We start from the raw sequence: 17065 nt of genomic DNA on the forward strand, positions 1-17065 counted from the left end.
AATTAAATAGTATAGACATAAAACCTAAAATGATTGCCATTTGAAACTTTATTTTTTTAATGTCAGAAAGCATTACTACTTGGAGACATGAATGGAAGCTTAAAAATGTGGATGAAATGTGTACATTAAGGCTTTAAAACATACGAAGATGTGGTTCAAATAGCTCTGTGGGAAAAAAAATCAGTGAAAATACTGAGGTACTGACTATACTGTGTTATATAAACTGATGCTTTAATATTTTTCTTATTGCTTTTGTACATGCAATAGGAGAAAAATAAAAGCTTGAAATCACCTAGTGAGAATGCAAAGGCTTGCATTCTCTTGTATTTTATTATGATTAATATTGTACTCTTCATCCTGAAATGCTAAAATGCTTTTCTGTCCTAAATTATGTAGGACCACTGGCTTGAGCCAATTTCTCAGYGAAATCTATTTTTATTTTCTTACTGAATTTTAGAAATTCAGGAGAGAAAAGAAATGAAACATTTCAGATTGAGATACAAACTTTCAGAAGTAAAACAGGGTCCCTTACAAAGGACCTGGGAAGCAAAGACTAGGCAAGGAAAGCAAAACTTAGTAGCTTCTTGAGGAGAAAAAGAGTATATGCAGGTACTGCTCTCCAAGGTTACTTATTTACTCTTAAGCTGAGATGTGCTTCTCTGCTTTGCTTCCTACACCAACTGAAAAGATTAATATCTTTCTAAACTGTTAAAATATGTTTAGTCTCTGTTATGGTGCTTAGGGAATCGTACCATTCACAGATAGTGTAGTTTCTGAGAGGTTTTCTATCTTCTCTTAGGAATATAAAGATATGTGTGTCTTTTCTCTCCTTTGGGTGCAGGAATGGGGTGGCTGGATCTTTGCCATGCCATGATGTAGGGAGTGCAGGGTCACAAGTAATTAATGCTTCACTATGTTCTATTTATAAGCTGATTTTATTGAAAAATAAGCTATGTTTTTGAGCTGAAATTTTGTGGGTTTTAGTAAGTTTAGGAATGGATTAGAAGTAACTGAATCAAGTTTGCCACTACACTAGACCATGGACTGTGGAGCTTACTAGAATTCACTTTTATGCTGTGCGGTCATCACCTTGAACTGTTGAGATCACAGGGAGATAAACTTACTGTATGGCGTGAAGTTCTTTTATTATCTTTCATTCTGCATTGCAACTGTTTGTGACAGTTTCAAAAAGTTGTGCTTATTACTATTTTTTTAATTTGGCCAAACTTTTGAAAGACTAGCCTATAAATTTGTGTCTGTAAAACTTAAACTCGTATTTTGCACTCACAGTTGAAGCTTGGAAGGATGCAAGCCTTCTGTAAGGCTAAGGGAGAGTGCCTGCACTTCAGTTCTACAGATGCAAACTTTCTGGAAGAAAAAAAAAATTTACAAAAAAAGTCTTGAAAAATTAAATTTAGTTTACTTACTGGAACCACTTGATTAAATAATAAAAGCTGTGTTGGGGCTGATGTTGCAAAGATAAAGGTAATTCTCTTTTAAAATCTTCATAGGATACAGAACATTTGAATCACCTAAAAGTTTAAAATGTCATACACTGGCAAAAACAATAACCACAATTTTTGCACTTTGGTTTGTATTGAAAAAAAGTACTTCCTGTGACTTTACAGAATTATTTGCAGTAATAAACATTTCAGAGTAAAAGAACAGTAGGTAACCTTCCTTTCAGTTCTTTCACACTGCTAACTATTCAGCTGAATTAGAAAGAAAGAATTCAGTGAGATGTAAGTGTTGTCTGGAACAAAAAGTTAATTGACTTTGATAATGGTAAAAGTATGGAAAGAATAGCAGTGTGTAAGAACATCTCTTTTCACACAGCACAACTGAGGACCGTTGTTACCACTTTGACTTCTGTTTGCAATGCTGATTTAAATATAGTTGCAAGGAAGAGGAAGAGCTTGGTTCTTATTTGGTTTGCACATCATCAACAGAATCATTAGCACAATTTCATTTCTTCAAAATACACACGACTGGTGTATTTGCAGAAACAGGAAGGACTCTGAGTTGTGATGACAGTGAAAAAAAGTATCTTATTCCCATACATTAAGCAGTTCTGCTGTAGAAGTGCAAGATTAGATTCTATGACATTACAGTCATGAGCAACTATAATTATTTACTGCTTGTACTATAGTATTACTGCTAGAAATCCTAATAGATGGAATGCTGTGACATAAGAGCCACTTTTCAGAGTATGGCCATTGCTGAGGCCCGTGGTATTTGTAGCTTTATATAATATTAAAAAAGGTGTTGAATGGCATATCAAAATGTCGGTTACAAATATATTCTAATAACCATTATATGTAGTTTTGACAAACTTAATTGTCTAACAGCTAATTATACAAGATACTGTACTTCACAAAAGTCAGCTGCTAATGGCAAACCACGCAGCTGTTAGAGGCTACAGCTGTCTATTTTCTTTTATATCTTAAGCAAAAGTTGCTGGAGGTAATTTAATCCAATAAAGAGTCTCCCTTCCACAGTCAATATCGTGAGTCAATTCAAGTCTTATTTATTTTAAAATTTCTAAGTAATAATTTTGTATTAAAGGCTAAATACTTTTCTCATTTAAGAAGTAAATGATCAAAAGCTGCATCTGCTTTCATGCAATAATATCATGTAATAAGGATTCCAATGCATGTTTGGGATAATTAATATATGTTACTGTACATATTGTAATTAATGTGCACTGGAATCTAGGGTCACACAAAAAAAAACCCAGAAGTTGCTTAAATTTTAATCTTTCCCTTGATCGAGCAAATCCATGGCATGTCTTACTTAAAGATTTTTCARGCTGGAATAAACTCCCCCCAAAACAGGAGTGATAACTTCATAATGAAGTAGTCAGAACACAAAAACAAGACAAAAAGATTTTGATGAGCAAAAGATAAATAGCATTGCTTCTTGTTAGTTGGACTATTTGCAGATTGGRATATCATGCACAGAGCTCATGCACATGCCCTTTGTTGACTGCAGTATCTATTCACACACAAATATACAAACATTTACTTCAGTGTGAATTTTGCAAGAGGCTCCCTGTTTCCAGTTGGAGGCTAAGCTTTGGGACAGGAAAGGTGTCCTCCTCTCACTAGTTGGCTTTTGTGAACCTGTTTTATTTGAGTTGGGACCATTCATATTGAAAAGAGTGAGAACATTCAAATACACATATTCTGTTCTCCACATGCTGCAACAGTATCAGTTGAGGATGATAATGTTTTAATTTGTTCAGACTCAGTCTTAGGCACTTATTTGACAATGCTCTTAGACAGGCTGTTGAATGGAGAAGTCTGCTTACATGCTACCTGCTTCTACTTATATCCTAAATGGTAGTCTGTGTTCTGTTTCAGCAAGGAAATGTGCACTGGTCTGGACCCAGGAGATACTGGCTCCTGTGCAGCTCCTTTCTGGGAAATTGTGTTTAGTAAGATGTTCTTGAGAGTGAAAATAAAATACAAACCATGTTATGTGAGTGGTAGCTGGTAAAGGAAGCCACATGGCCCATTTGGCTTCTCCTTTTGGAACTGTTCCAATTCAGATATACTTAATAGTGTAAGCCAGAATAAATCCCATTTTGTAGGAGAGCAATGCAGCCAAGTCCCAAAGGAGAAGTATGGAGAGCAACATGATTAAAAGCAGAGGGGCAGTTGGATGGGTGAGTTGCAGACAGACTCACTGAAAAATCACATAAACCATCTATTTGATCCAGCATGGCTTCTTGACTCTTTTGTGCTAATACCCAGAGGTTGTTTCCCCCACTAACCCTTAAGAGCCACAGGAGAAGAGGTACTAAACCAGGTGTCATGCCAGAGACTGAAAAGCTCCCTGAGTGCTCTTTCTCACTGGAGGCCTCAGGGCAACCCCAGCTACCGGAGGCTGAGGCTGTGTCAGGGGCTGGGAGGTGTGTTTGTGCACTGGCGTCTCAGCCCACCCTGGTATGAACCTACTGGCCTTCTCCTACCTTGGGGCCTATTGCAAGGTATAGGATGAAGGACCAGTCCCAGAAGCTGGTTTCAAACACTGTGTGTAAAAAATACTCTGCATCCATTTCGAAGAAAACAAATGTCTCCCTTTTTAACTGTTTGTTGAAAACATTATAGGTATATTTGTTTTTTTGTAGATACTTACTCTAAATTCCAAATGGCACAATGAAACTTTGGAGGTTGGGTCTTTATCATGTGACAACACCAAAGCAAATGCAAAAATTGGTGGCAGGAGTTTATATATGATCTGCAAACATAAATATCCAGCATAATGCGTGTTTCCCATTGCCATGTTGCAAATATAACTAGTTGTATTAAAAAGGTATCAGTCAAAATTTGTTTTATAGAAATCACAGAAGAGGCTAAGTGTAACATTTTCTAAGCTTGATGGAACCTTATAAAGGGGATATCATATAGTTCAAGACAGTAATTAATGGTTCAAGGTAACCAAAACCACATGCATTTTGCATTTGGTAATGGACTGAAAAACATGAGTTTTCTGCTGCCCCAATCCTTGTTCCAAAATGTAATTAGAGAAGCTGTGCTTTGCCTTGGGGAATAATTCAAGGCCTGATATTGAAAAAAATTCTGCTCTCCCTGGTCTAAGAGTAGCCCAAACACCCCAGTGTTTCCCACAGTGCAATAACAGCAGCTTCTCTGTACACCATCGGACCCACCTATACAGCCYGGCACTTCTAGGTTCCTGCAGGTTAGTGTTGCCCACGGAATCCTGAAGGAACCTGAAACTAGGTGCTTTGACAAGCCAAGAGAGTGATGCTATGTCAGTATTACCAAGTATTGCAGTGTAGGAGAAGCAGATCTGTGAAGCAGCTGGGTTGGAGGACCTGACTATGGACGTTGGGGGATTTCTTAGGAGTATCTCTAGTCTGAGCCAATAGCTGCATTAATGGTCAGCTCATTTGGTGTACTTATGGAGCTCACTTGCTGCTTTAGTTTCATCTAAAAATAATTAAGCTTGTATGCTCTGAGACTACACTGCAAGGCAAACACAGCATAAGTAGGTTTGACCAGGAGATGTTATCTAAATTGCATAGTGAGTGACTTCTCAAAGCGTAGTGTCTCAAATCTTTTCAACTTGGCAGGCAGAGCCCTTCACACCCCCAGCTAAAGGCTTGGTTTTTCACTTACGAATGATTAGCTTATGATTTTTACGTTTCATTTTTAAAGCTTCCAATTTGGAAAATAGTACTGCAAGACTTGAAGGAAGCATCCAAAGATGGTAACTTTAGTACTTAATAGTATGTGGTCCATGATGTTGTTCTCCAGAGAAATAGAAATAGGCCATTTGTGGGATAGGATTACACATGGCTACCTTCCAGATGTGCTAGGTTGGTCACAGATTTAGATACCATCAGTTAACTTCTAGAGAGAGAATGTATTGGCCCATTTCATTATTATTCTTACAGTTATTTGCTGATAACAACTATTACAAAATTTGTGATGCTGAGAAGCCATGAATAAGCCTATGGGAAATAAATGGGTTCCCTCTGCCCTGCTCTGGCTACAGGTGCTATCCACAGGCAGTAAAGCCCATCCCAGTGGCACGAAATGGCTATCAGGGGAGATGGGACTCAGCTGTGCTGTAGGCCCTGAACTCTTGCTTTGCTTTCACTTTGTAACAGGGTTAAGACATAGCAATGGGAATGGTATAAGAAAGCTGTCACTCTTGCATTCATGGTCTGTTTTTCAAAGATTTCTGCATCCAGACTTATAAGGGGRTCCCTTTCATTAGTTCCAGTTTAAGTTAAGGGTTTAATATTTATCTGTTCTTAAAAATAAACTACTTAATAGCTGAGAGAGCCTAAAAGCAATAGCAATAAATAACAGCAACAAAGTCTGMTTTTTTTACAATTAACTTTGTACTKCAGCTAACTTGAAAAGTCTAAATATAAATGGAGATACCCAAGCAGTTGAAAAGCTGCAGTTTAATCTATGTATGGCTCTTTTGAGCTTTAGCCAAGAGAAATTCAGTCAGATTATGAACCACAAATTTGTAGCTTTATTTTCCACTATATTCATACAGGGAATGCACAAGAAAATGGACTCTAGGTTTGCATTTCCTTCTAGCCTTGTGCAGCAGAACATTAAATAATAGCATTTGCTGGTCTACTCTGCATTTTAATACGTTTTCTTCACTTGCTTAATTGTACTAATGGAAAGAGGAGGATGATTCTGTGGCTAGGGCAGAAGACTGGAAGTCAGGTGATCTGGGTTATATTCAGAGTTCTGCCACAGGCTTCCTGTGCAGTCTGCTCTAATCAGGTTTGTTAATATATAAAATGAAGGTAATAGCATTTCCCCTTCCTATCAGGGTGTTGTGACACTTAATTCATTAATGTTTGTAAAGTGCTTTGTCCTCCTTGCTTCTAAATGTGTTCCTTACTGTAATGTCTTATGGATGGTATTAAAATTGAGAATAATGTTACTTTAGTGTCTGTGCTAAAAGTTGGCAGAGTGTAATAAAGGCTATTATTTTCATGTATTTTATGAGCTACTGGAATCTTTTAGATGACTTACTTGAAATTTAGCTAATATAGTTAGAGTTATAAAATACACTATTACAGTACTATGCCTGTTTTTTTTTTTTTTTTTTTTTTTTTTTTTTTCTTTTTCTATGATGAAATAATTAGACTATCTCATTCAGACTAATAGGAGGAAGAAAGAGTTTGGTATAAATACTGTCGCTGTTTGACTTCCAGCTCTGTTACAGAGCCAGCTCTCCACCCTGTTAAATCCCCAAACAGTTCTATGTCCCAGGGCAAAAGGCACTGAAAGCTTCAGCAAGAAATGAAGTCATAYGTATTCTTTGTATAGGAAAAATGAGGAGTTGTAATATTTACCTAATTTACAACAATGCTGCAGGATTCAGCAAGTGTATAATCTATGTAGTACAGTTAAAAACAAAACAAAAAGATACTTTTAAAATCTCTAAAGATTCAGCAGTGCAACTCCCAGTAAATACRCTAACTGTCACATGGTTAAATCTCTTCACAGGAAAATAACTCAGCTATAGTTYGCTCTCTCTTAAATGTGGACTACAATATATAGTTTAGAGCAAGTGGAAGTTGTGCATATAGGTGAAAGAAGAATATAATGATGAAAAATGTTCTTAAAATTAAAAGCAAGAATATTATTCATGTTCATTGTGCACATGTGGAATTTTTAGAATGTGGTAATCTACTACAATTCTATTCCTCTATAAAATCAAATATTCATCAGACAATTTTAATATGTAAACCTATTTGTTTTTAATAGCCAATGATAATTATATCAGGTGAAAAAAAGAATTACAGACTTACCGTAAATAGAAGCAATTYATTCAAGGCTGTGCAATATTTGTCAGAGAGTAACCACGCTGCTGATACAGCATAAGAAAAAGCATACAGCACTGCCCAACATTAAATTAGTAGGAAGGAAGGAAAGCAGCTGACACTTACTATCAATATAAAAGTTCCCAGGAATTCTGAAAGGGCTTCTTTAACCAAGCTGTTCTTCAAGGCAAATTTCTCCTTTAAACTCCTTTTGTTTTTCCGACTCATTTTTGCTTCCTCTATTGCTCTGGAGCCCTAGTTACAAATACACACAAAATTTGCTCTGTAATCGTCCCTGCTTCAGCTGAACTTTGACACTTATACATTGAAATATGAGATTTCATCCTGTACAGCCAGTGAAATCATCTGACTGCAGGCATTGACAGAACCAATTCAACGTGCCCTAACAATTCATCATGAGTTTTCCGTCCTGTGCTTTCTCTGAGTATGCTTCTATTTATACTGGCTAGATAACACCCGTAAATTCACAATCAGAACTTTTCTTTTTTTTTTCCTGCAGAATGGATTAATCATTACCTTTCATGCTATGTTTTTGGTGTTTTTTTTTTCTTTTTCTGGAAAAATGGATAAGATGATATTCCTATCACTCTGATCAAAAAGACAAAGAGAGATACTACAAAATAAGGAAAAAAGATATGGAACAAAATTTCACTCTGACCTAATTGGGATTTAAACCACACTACTATTGGCTGTTGAAAGCTTTTCAAGGGGAGGTTATAAAAGAGAATGAATGCTTGTGAGGACACTGTGCTCTAGCCCCGTAAGAAAAGCTCCTATTTTGTCAGTTCGGCGGGATTTCAGTAGCTAAAGAAGAATCTTTGGAAGTGTGTTGAATTTGTATATCCATGCACAATACTCTTTTTGGACTAAATGCCTTGCTCTCTAGTTTACAAAACTGTTTTGCCCTGTTTACAAAAGCGCAYGAGGCGGAATAAATTAGGAACAGTAAATGAAATGTGCTGCAGTCCAGTGACTGTCTATAGTGTGGTATAGGCAAAAGAGGCACTGAGAATACGTCTTCAATACATTTAGCTTTAAAGTGCATAGGTATTACAAGATGAAGCATTATAATATTATTTTCCATAGTTTTGAGTAAAAATTGATGATGATGAATATTTCCAACCCCTGAGCCATAAATCTACCTGATAACCCCTACTCATTTGTCCAGACCACGTTGCCTTCCCTGTAATGATTTTCTGTTTTTCAGGGTGCACAACCAGGTTCCTAATGCAAAGATGTGCATCCTACATTTGTTTTCTTCAGGTTTTCTTTAATACTTCATAGAACTCACATAATTTAACTCCATTAGAACTTAAGAACTGTGATGCTAAGTTAGACCAAAGCTCCTTCATGTTGCTCCATAACCAGATTCCAGCACAGGCTGGTAGTGGATGCTCCAAGAAAGAGCAGAAGAACATGGGATTTAGGGAATGCCTACTCCCTTGGTATATCCTTCCTGCTTTCRGCAACCAGCATTTTATAGTCAATGCTGTACTTTAAAAAAAGGAGGTAACAGAAAATCTGAACTCAGAAGAATTTTTAAAGAAATTTCCCAAATCTAGCAAATATATGCATGGTATTACAAGAAAGTAAAGTGAAATGTAAAAATAAAAGAAATCTCATGAAAGTTTTGACCTTATTTACTAACCCATATTATCCATGTTCCCTGTTACTGGCATTTTGTCACATACAATAATTGGACCACCCAGTTGAGCAATGGAAAGAAAATACATCGTGATTATTGTTCTGTACTGGTCTCCTTCATCTGGTCCCTGCACCCAATGGGGTGCCAGTAACAATACTGGCAGTGTCACCCATGTAATGTTGACTGTTGTGGAGTCTGGGGGAAATTAAACAGAAGTGCAAGGGAGAATATTAAAAATAAAAAGACATCCTTCAAAAATGGAAGTCATATATAAGCAAGGAGCATAAAAGTACATAAACTCTGTCAAATTAAAAATAGAACCACAACACAGCTGACCAAAAAGATTTTGAAGAGCACCTTGCCAAGAATGTAGAAGTAGTAATATAAACTTTTTCAAATTCCATCACCAGAGGAGTCCTGCAGGAGAGTAAGTAAAACTATAGAGGATGGAAGTGTAGAAGAAGCATTCAAGGTGGGTAATTCCATAACAGAGAAGCTAAAGCTTTCTTTGCATTGCTAAAGAGCCAAACTTAAGGTGTGTTGAGTGTGCGGATCCATCCTAAATGAGTTCTCAGTAGGAGACACTTTAGGAGAAGTTGGTAAGTTGAACAGTAACTAAATGCAGGAGCCATGCTGTGTTTCCCCTAAGAGAGTCTAACATTCAGTTACTGAAGTGCCAGTGGGTCATCTTTTGCTGTACCTAGTCCCAATGTCAGCAAAAAGGAACGTAGCAAACATACCACTCTCAAACAAGGCTGCCAGGATGACCATGGAAACTACAATGCTTCAGTGTGACTTCTGAGTTACTGTAGTAAAGGATAAAATCAATAGATCAAAAAATCAAAATCAATAGGTAAAGCTGGTATTTTGTAGAACCATCAGAATGGTTTCTGTTAAGGGAGGTTATGCCTCACAAATCTATTGACATTATTTAAAGACCTCAACAAACAGGCTGATATTATTGTTTGTGCTTGAATGCGTGATCAGTGTAACCTTAGAAGTGAGATCACACAACCAAGACCCTTGGGGCCCTTACCCYAAGGCAATCTGCACTGACCTATTCCTTCTTTTCACCTGGATTCAAGCAGAGCAAGAATTCATACAGTATGTATAACCGAAACCATTTTTATGAGTAATCTTCATTCATATAGAAATAACAAAGTAGAGACTAATACACATAGCTCCCACAGTTTAATTCTCATGGGTAACAGTATATACTGTACTGAATTTTTAATAGTACATTATTCAGAGTATCACATAAATTGTTATTACTGATGTAATAAAACCTAAACCAACACAGCTGGAGAGACCAAGGCTATAAATATACCTTTTTTGGTATTGTAGTAGTATGGGCCAAATTATTTTCAAGTCTAAATTTGCTGATTTTAATTGAATTAGACAAGGTCTGAATATGTACATTTGCTGTAATTCATATCCCTGTACAAATGCCTTTCCCTGACTTATATTTGCACAGAAAAAAATACTGCATAGTCCTGCTTAAAGGATATTCTCTGTTCTGCGGATTGATTGTACTGCTGGACAACTCAAAAAATACCAGAAGAGGAAGATMTGAACACATTGCAATTCAGAATTCTAAGGTATTTGAGTACTGAAAAAATCCATTTATTTAGTTCTTGTGCTTTCTGATCATCCCCCCATCTCTGCTGTAGTTCCTAGTGGATTAGTGCTATTATATGTCTCACAGGGGCAAACATCTGCAGTGTACAGATCGGGTCTAGCTGAGCCTACCTTGGAGGCAGGGTAGTGCACACACGGTGACCTCTTGAAAAGGTCTTTGTTCTTCTCTGTTTCTGTCATCTCAGTGTTCAGATAAAACACTGCAGTTCAGATCCTACATATGAGATCAAAAATAGACCACATATGTATGTCTCAAACTCTTTCCCATTATCTTTAAGGCCTGCTTAAAAGCTCACTGAAGCTCACTACTGCTGATGCTGATTTGAGTGAGAATTAAATTGGTCTGTCTTGGGAGCAGGACCCAAAATTGTTCTTTGTTCTCGATTGGCTGGGCACACCGTCCGGGCTCAGTGCGTAACTGATACATACATCGTTATATAATTGATGATCATAAAGTTTATAGTTTATTGTACTGACCTGTCAGTGTAGAATATAGGCTGTTGGTCCCCAGATTGGCTTAAGCTCTACAATAGCAGCGCAGCGCTGCGCTGGAACACGTGCTCTCCCCAGCGTGGTTTGGCACAGATAAAATTCCTCCCTGCCGGGGCTCCGGGCCGGGGCTCTCTGTGTTAGCAAAAARTGAAGGTGTTAAGGAAATGCTGTGCAGATCTTTTTGTGTGCCAGTGTTATCTGCTGCACTAGGCTGTGCTTCCTTTAAAAAGTGTTGGATATGATTCTAGTAGAAGCTTATCAGGTAGATTACAGTATGGGCAGGTCTGACTTTCTGAGTGCATCTCAGTGCAAAAAGACTATTTAAGAACTTTGCTTTTAGAGAATGTATCAATTTAGTACAGACAAGCATCTGTTGCAGCCAATTCCCTGTCCTATTTTTTTCTGCCCTTTCCTGTTTTTGGAACACTTAATGTCCATGAGCAGTAAATGCGAGGGAAGATGTTTGACAGCATGGTCTATTTTTTCTTTTTTTAAAAAAAAAGGAAAAGGAAGAGAAAAAACTATATCTGTTTCAGAATTCATTATAACAAAGACCTCAAAATGGAGATCAAAGTTTTAAATTCAGCTCTACTATTAAAAACAAAAGATTTCTTGGTAAATGTATCCATGTAGCATGAAGAAAACCTCAAAGTGTATTGTATGGGCTTGCAATAAYATAAGCCCTATGTTTTCTTAATCTGAATGGGATACATTATCAAAACCTTGTATCTTTTCTACAGGGTACACATTCCCTATAGCAACAGACACACTTACTATGGCTACTGATACAGCTACAGGGTTCTGAAGAGCAGGAGATCTGAGCCTGCCTAGGTACTAAAAAAACAGTGCATTTGGCAAACAAGTAGATGTCGCTAWACAAGAGAGCAGATCTGTGGTTCTGAACTGCAGCTATTTTCAGGAAAGTGCCAGTTTTCTGCATCTGACTTGCTGACCTATTTACCTTCAGCTGTCTCCACTCCAGGCAGCCTCCAAGGATGTATCGGTGTCTAGCCACATTTTCACTCTGTATTACAGAAAATTTGCTACAAGAGATGCTGTTTGTGGGACTTTGTCCCCTCCATCTCATTCCATTTGTTTTGATTCTGTGCTCCAAACACTCATCTCTCATCTTCTAGTCAATGAGGTGCTACTCTGCCTGTTTTTCACTGTTTTAATTCCCTTTCATTCCAAATGGTTCACATTTGAATGTTTAAGTCCTCTCTCTACAGAAACATAAATTTTGCTTCTGGAATTCMTTTTATATATGAGATACTAACCATATAGATAAGAAAAATAACTTGGACTTCTGTATAATAATGTTGGATAGTCAGGCCCAAATCCTTTGGTACTCCACAATCAAGACTTTAATCCAAAAAGATTGCTCTGAAGTTAACAGCATACTCTTCGTAGGATATACCTAGGAGCACACCCAAGCAGCGATCTTTTGTTACTTCTGTGCTGTATCCATATTCATTAAGGTAATGAATCTATTAATTGAATATGTAAGTTCAGGTAATTAAATAGAAGACTTATTTCTTTAGTTTAAAGGTTAATAATAAAAAATTTAAACTTGCAAACTAGATCACACATTTAGTGATGATAAATGTGAACTGGAAAGTGCAGTATTCCAATATGAATTACTTAATTGCATCTGTTCATTAGGTGATACACATTAGCAGAAGGTCAATTCATTTGAGGCTTGATGTGTTTTAAAAATAATAAATTCAAGCAGGTAAGTTGAAGAGAAATTCAAAATAGAAAGGTGAGATACATATTTAAACTCAGCATAGAGTTCCTGCAACCAAGAGCTATAGTTCTGCAGTTAAGAGCCTGCATGCTTTAAAACAGTGTCTTGGTGCCGCATGTTGCCATCACACATGCTGTGGTTTAAAATGTGGGTACTCTGCTGCAGCAGCTGGGTCAAAGCAGCCCTGTGGCCCTGCGCTGGCTGCGAGCAGCGCCAGGACAAGTGTGAGCAAGGCGCCTTGGGACACGTCCAGTGCTGAGGAGCATCCTTCAGGCTACCTCCCCAGCCCGCGCACCCGGTCTGCTGTGTAGGACATGGCAACAGGTTACGTTTAACCTGCTCTGCAGCAGTAATATCCACCTGGGAAACCCATCCATTTCTAAAGTGAGCCAAGCATTAACAGTCTTCCAAACATGCCCTGCTTATCACTGTCACTGAAACTGAACTCTCTGGCTTGGTTAAATTCTTCAACTTGAATTTAAATTTAGGATTGACTTTACTATAGCAACAATTTACAGTTTTACTAGATGTAAAATGATCAGTATCACAGATTAGAAAGTTGACCCATTATACTCATTTTTAGTAAAAAAAAAAAAAAAAAAAAAAAAAATCAAGTGAGGTCTCTTCATTGGTCATTTCTGGATTTTCAGTAGTAAGAAAATAATTTCTCTTTATGTAAAAATAAAATAGAAATAAAAGTATGTTTTTCCTCGTTTCTATAGAACTTAAAATGTATCCAGAGTCATTCTTGAGCAATTATTATGAAGATTTKTAGTATTAAGACAATTAATTCATTGGAATATTTGAGAATTTCTGTAATTTTTATAGGATCATCACAGTATTGTGGGTATTGCTTTACAAAAAAAATGCTTATGCATATAGCTACTTTTATCTTACATGTATAAAATATCCAGAATAAGAACCGATGCCATTCTGCATGCAATCCAAGGGCCATAATTCTTAAAAAAGATTTCAAACAATGAACTGCTTTCAAATGATCAGGCTTAAAGACATTTAGTGAATTGATTCAATTAACCCAGAGGAAAAAAAAGTGCTAGAATGTGTGATTTATATTTGCAGATAAATTAAAATACAAGTATCTCCTGAAGAACATTTGCTGCCATCACGGTCAGTAATGAAAATAGCAAGCAATTAACATGGAACCCTAAGGCTGAAGCTTTTACTCGACATAGCAGAACATCAAGTTCAGACTTCGTAAGTGCAAAACTAAGTTTAAAAAGTAACTTAGTGGAAGTTTCTTTTTGGTGCCTATTTTTCCTCCCTAAGTGATTTCTAAAGCATGTAAGAAATGAGATGTACATTTATTGAAGTAGAAGGCAAAAGGAGCAGAGGAGCAGGTTCTCTCAATCAATACTGAGTTTGTATGAGGAGCCAGAGTGCTAAATGGTAGAGGGATAGCTGAGCAAACTATATATAAAAAAGAACTTATAGATCAGATGGAAATCAGTTCAGGGGATAAATGAGTTTGATCTTGGCTGTGTACCAGCCTGAATTCTAACACCAAAGTAAGAAACAAACTCACTTGGTGGTTCCTCATTTTCTTGGCAATCCTTTCTTCATGAAGTGTAAAGACAGTAATATCTTTGTCATTAGAACCTGAAACAGGACGTACTTGTTTCCTGATTGGAAGTTGCTGTCTAAATAGGAGTTTAATTAAAACCCATTCATATGAGAAAAAATAAGCCAGTCTGACTTAACTGTCAGTTTATTTAGTATTGTGACTCGCTCCTTCCCCCTACACACACTGCAGGACTGCAATAATAATAATGGTTTTACTGCCATACCCAGGTATTTGGGGACTGCAGAACTCAAGATGAGTCCTGGACAGTGTATCTGTTCTTTTTCTTCTGGGTAAATGTTYGGCTCACTTTCTTTTTCCACAAATTAGATTGGTTTACTTCTGTATTCATTGTTATTACTGAGTTACAATCCCTCCCACAAAAAAATTGCATTAAATATTAAATATTCACTTGCATGATTTGAAGCCATGGCCTTTGCTATCACAATGTAGCCTGCGTAGTGCTGACTCATTGAAGCAGCTCCGTACACACAGAGTAGCATTGTGGACTTGGCTCCTAATTCTGCCTGGCAAAGCTGTTGCATGTGATGAAAACCCACTTGTGGTCTTGGCACTGAGGCCTACATCTCTGTCTTTTTCAGATGGAGGAAGAGACAGTGCTATTGATGGCTGGCTGTGAGAAGGAGCAAAGGCAGACGTCCTCCAGAAGCCCTCTGAGACCAGCTGTCAGTCGTTGACTGGAGAGCCTGCGGCAGGGCAGTGGGTGTGCATGGTGCCATTCACCACCTGGGCATAGTTAGCAATTAGTCTAAAGGTGAGTTGGCTCTGACTTCTTTAACAAATGAAATGGATTTTAGCTGTAAAAGGAATGTAATCCATATGACAAGAAGTTGGTGGAGGCTGAAGAAGCCAAGAAATAATTAGAGGCACAGGAACTCGGTGACAGTATCACGGCTTAAAGCAGCTCCAGATTATGTGGGCTTGAACTGCATCTTCAGATGCACTGCAACCTCTTCTCTCCAAAACCTCCTGAAAATTTTACTGATTCTKTTTAAGAATGAAACTGTTGTGCAGTCTCCTCATTTCTCAAACATTTAATTGCAGTCCTTTTTTGAAGGAGCACATCCCTCTCTGATTTATTTTTAGTTGGCTTTTAGAATGTGTCATCCTTGTGATGAAGTGTTAGGTCTGTATTGCCAGTGTGCCATTAAAAATTGAATTTCTGACGTTTAAAAGTCTCATCCCAAGTGTCACAACTTGACAGCTTTGCATGTCACATTACAGCACAGTATTATGGATCCATTTCCTCTGTCACGAAAAAAGAAAAGAAGTATGAAAAATGAAAGAGAGCAAAATCTGCAACCTCCTTTTTCATTATTCATCTGGAAATTCACAGAAATATGCATGTTAGCCCTGAAATGACTTAAATGGCCCTCTATATCTTGCAATGCCTGTCTGTGCAGGAGCAAACTTTGTCCCATGCTCTTGTACAAATATTAGGAACATACTACGTCCATCTTATCAATTGTCTGTGAACATATAAAACAAGGAGGAAGGAACATCTATGGGATCAACAAATGGGTACAGTAACAAAATCAAAACATGACCAGATCCTGTTGTTTATTCTTAAGAAGGTCAATAGAAAGGTCACGTGATATATTTTTTGCTACTTTGTTTTTGCCAACTCTGGACAGACATTCACTTTCCTGCCCTTTCCCTGTTTATCTATCTGCAATTTGGTAATTTCAGAACATGACATCTGATCAGCTTCAAGATGTTTAAGTGTTTGCATCAGTAAGCAAAACTTGATTTTGCTGAAAGTAACAAAAATGGTCTGAGTTTCAGATATGTTTTCTGCCTCAAACTTTTGTCCATGCAGAACATGAGGACTTTGGCCAGAAGCTTCTGATGTCCATCAGCCCAGTCGGAGCACAAGCTGATGCCATCTGCTGTTTCATCCAGCGAGCTGGGACAGATGTCCAGCGCACATGTGCTGCTTGGTGAATGTTGCTGAGTAATGGCACCAGGTTGTATTTGGCTACTGCCTTTCCCAAGGACCCAGACACCCCCTTCCCATTATATGTCACACTCAACCTCTTACATGATGTGGCCTCCAAACTGCAAGAGTCCTCCAAAAATAATAGTTGGGAATGGGTGGCTTTTGCCTGAAAAAAACATTTGGGCCTTCAGTCCTTGTCCTTTCACAAAGAACTTTCAAGAAAAGAGGAAGCCATGGTGGAGCTGCAGAAACCACACTGGCAGCACCCACCTCTCCTTCTGGTTGCTGCGCTTTTGCTCATCGCAAAAGGGGTGGTTGGTCATGGAGGCAGAGGGAGCCGCAGGGGTGGTTGTGGGACCTTGCCAGTGGGAAGCGAGGAATGGAGTATCGATCCTTTCCGTGAAGGGAGAAGGGGAAACCCAAGGAATGGAACAGAGGCAGAACCTCCCTTCAGGAAGAGACCTTCAAGCAGACGGAGGGGACAGGGCACTGCAAGCCCTACGGCAGCACGGGAAGTGAGGTGACAAACGTGCCGGCACCGCCGGCCTCGAGGATGTGGTGAGCGCTGGTGCCAGGCAAGGACAGGGAGCAGGAGCGCGGCTGCGGGAAGGAGAAATCACGGGGGAGCCCTGGGCACACAGCAGGGTGGCGCTGAA

General features: G+C 38.2%; 2 protein-coding genes across 3 annotated transcripts in view; one reads left to right on the forward strand and one right to left on the reverse strand.

Moving 5' to 3' along the window:
• The window catches only part of AQP9 (aquaporin 9), a 30318-nt gene extending 22702 nt beyond the window's left edge, over positions 1-7616 (reverse strand). The window contains exon 1 of the mRNA XM_085303344.1: positions 7454-7616. Coding sequence (XP_085159470.1) covers positions 7454-7555 — 102 coding nt within the window. The 5' untranslated portion in view covers positions 7556-7616. The remainder of the gene's footprint in view (positions 1-7453) is intronic.
• ALDH1A2 (aldehyde dehydrogenase 1 family member A2) overlaps positions 1-17065 on the forward strand; it is an 83599-nt gene that overhangs the window by 6548 nt on the left and 59986 nt on the right. The window contains exons 3-6 of one of the 2 annotated variants that reach the window (XM_085303343.1): positions 13951-14085; positions 14680-14742; positions 15052-15224; positions 16290-16967. The gene's annotated coding sequence lies outside the window, so the exon portion shown is untranslated. The remainder of the gene's footprint in view (positions 1-13950; positions 14086-14679; positions 14743-15051; positions 15225-16289; positions 16968-17065) is intronic. The other variant, XM_085303342.1, reaches the window with a different exon arrangement.

Source organism: Rhea americana, unplaced genomic scaffold, assembly GCF_003343005.1.
Source record: "Rhea americana isolate MKP2758 unplaced genomic scaffold, rheAme1 scaffold_2, whole genome shotgun sequence".
NCBI lineage: Eukaryota > Metazoa > Chordata > Aves > Rheiformes > Rheidae > Rhea > Rhea americana.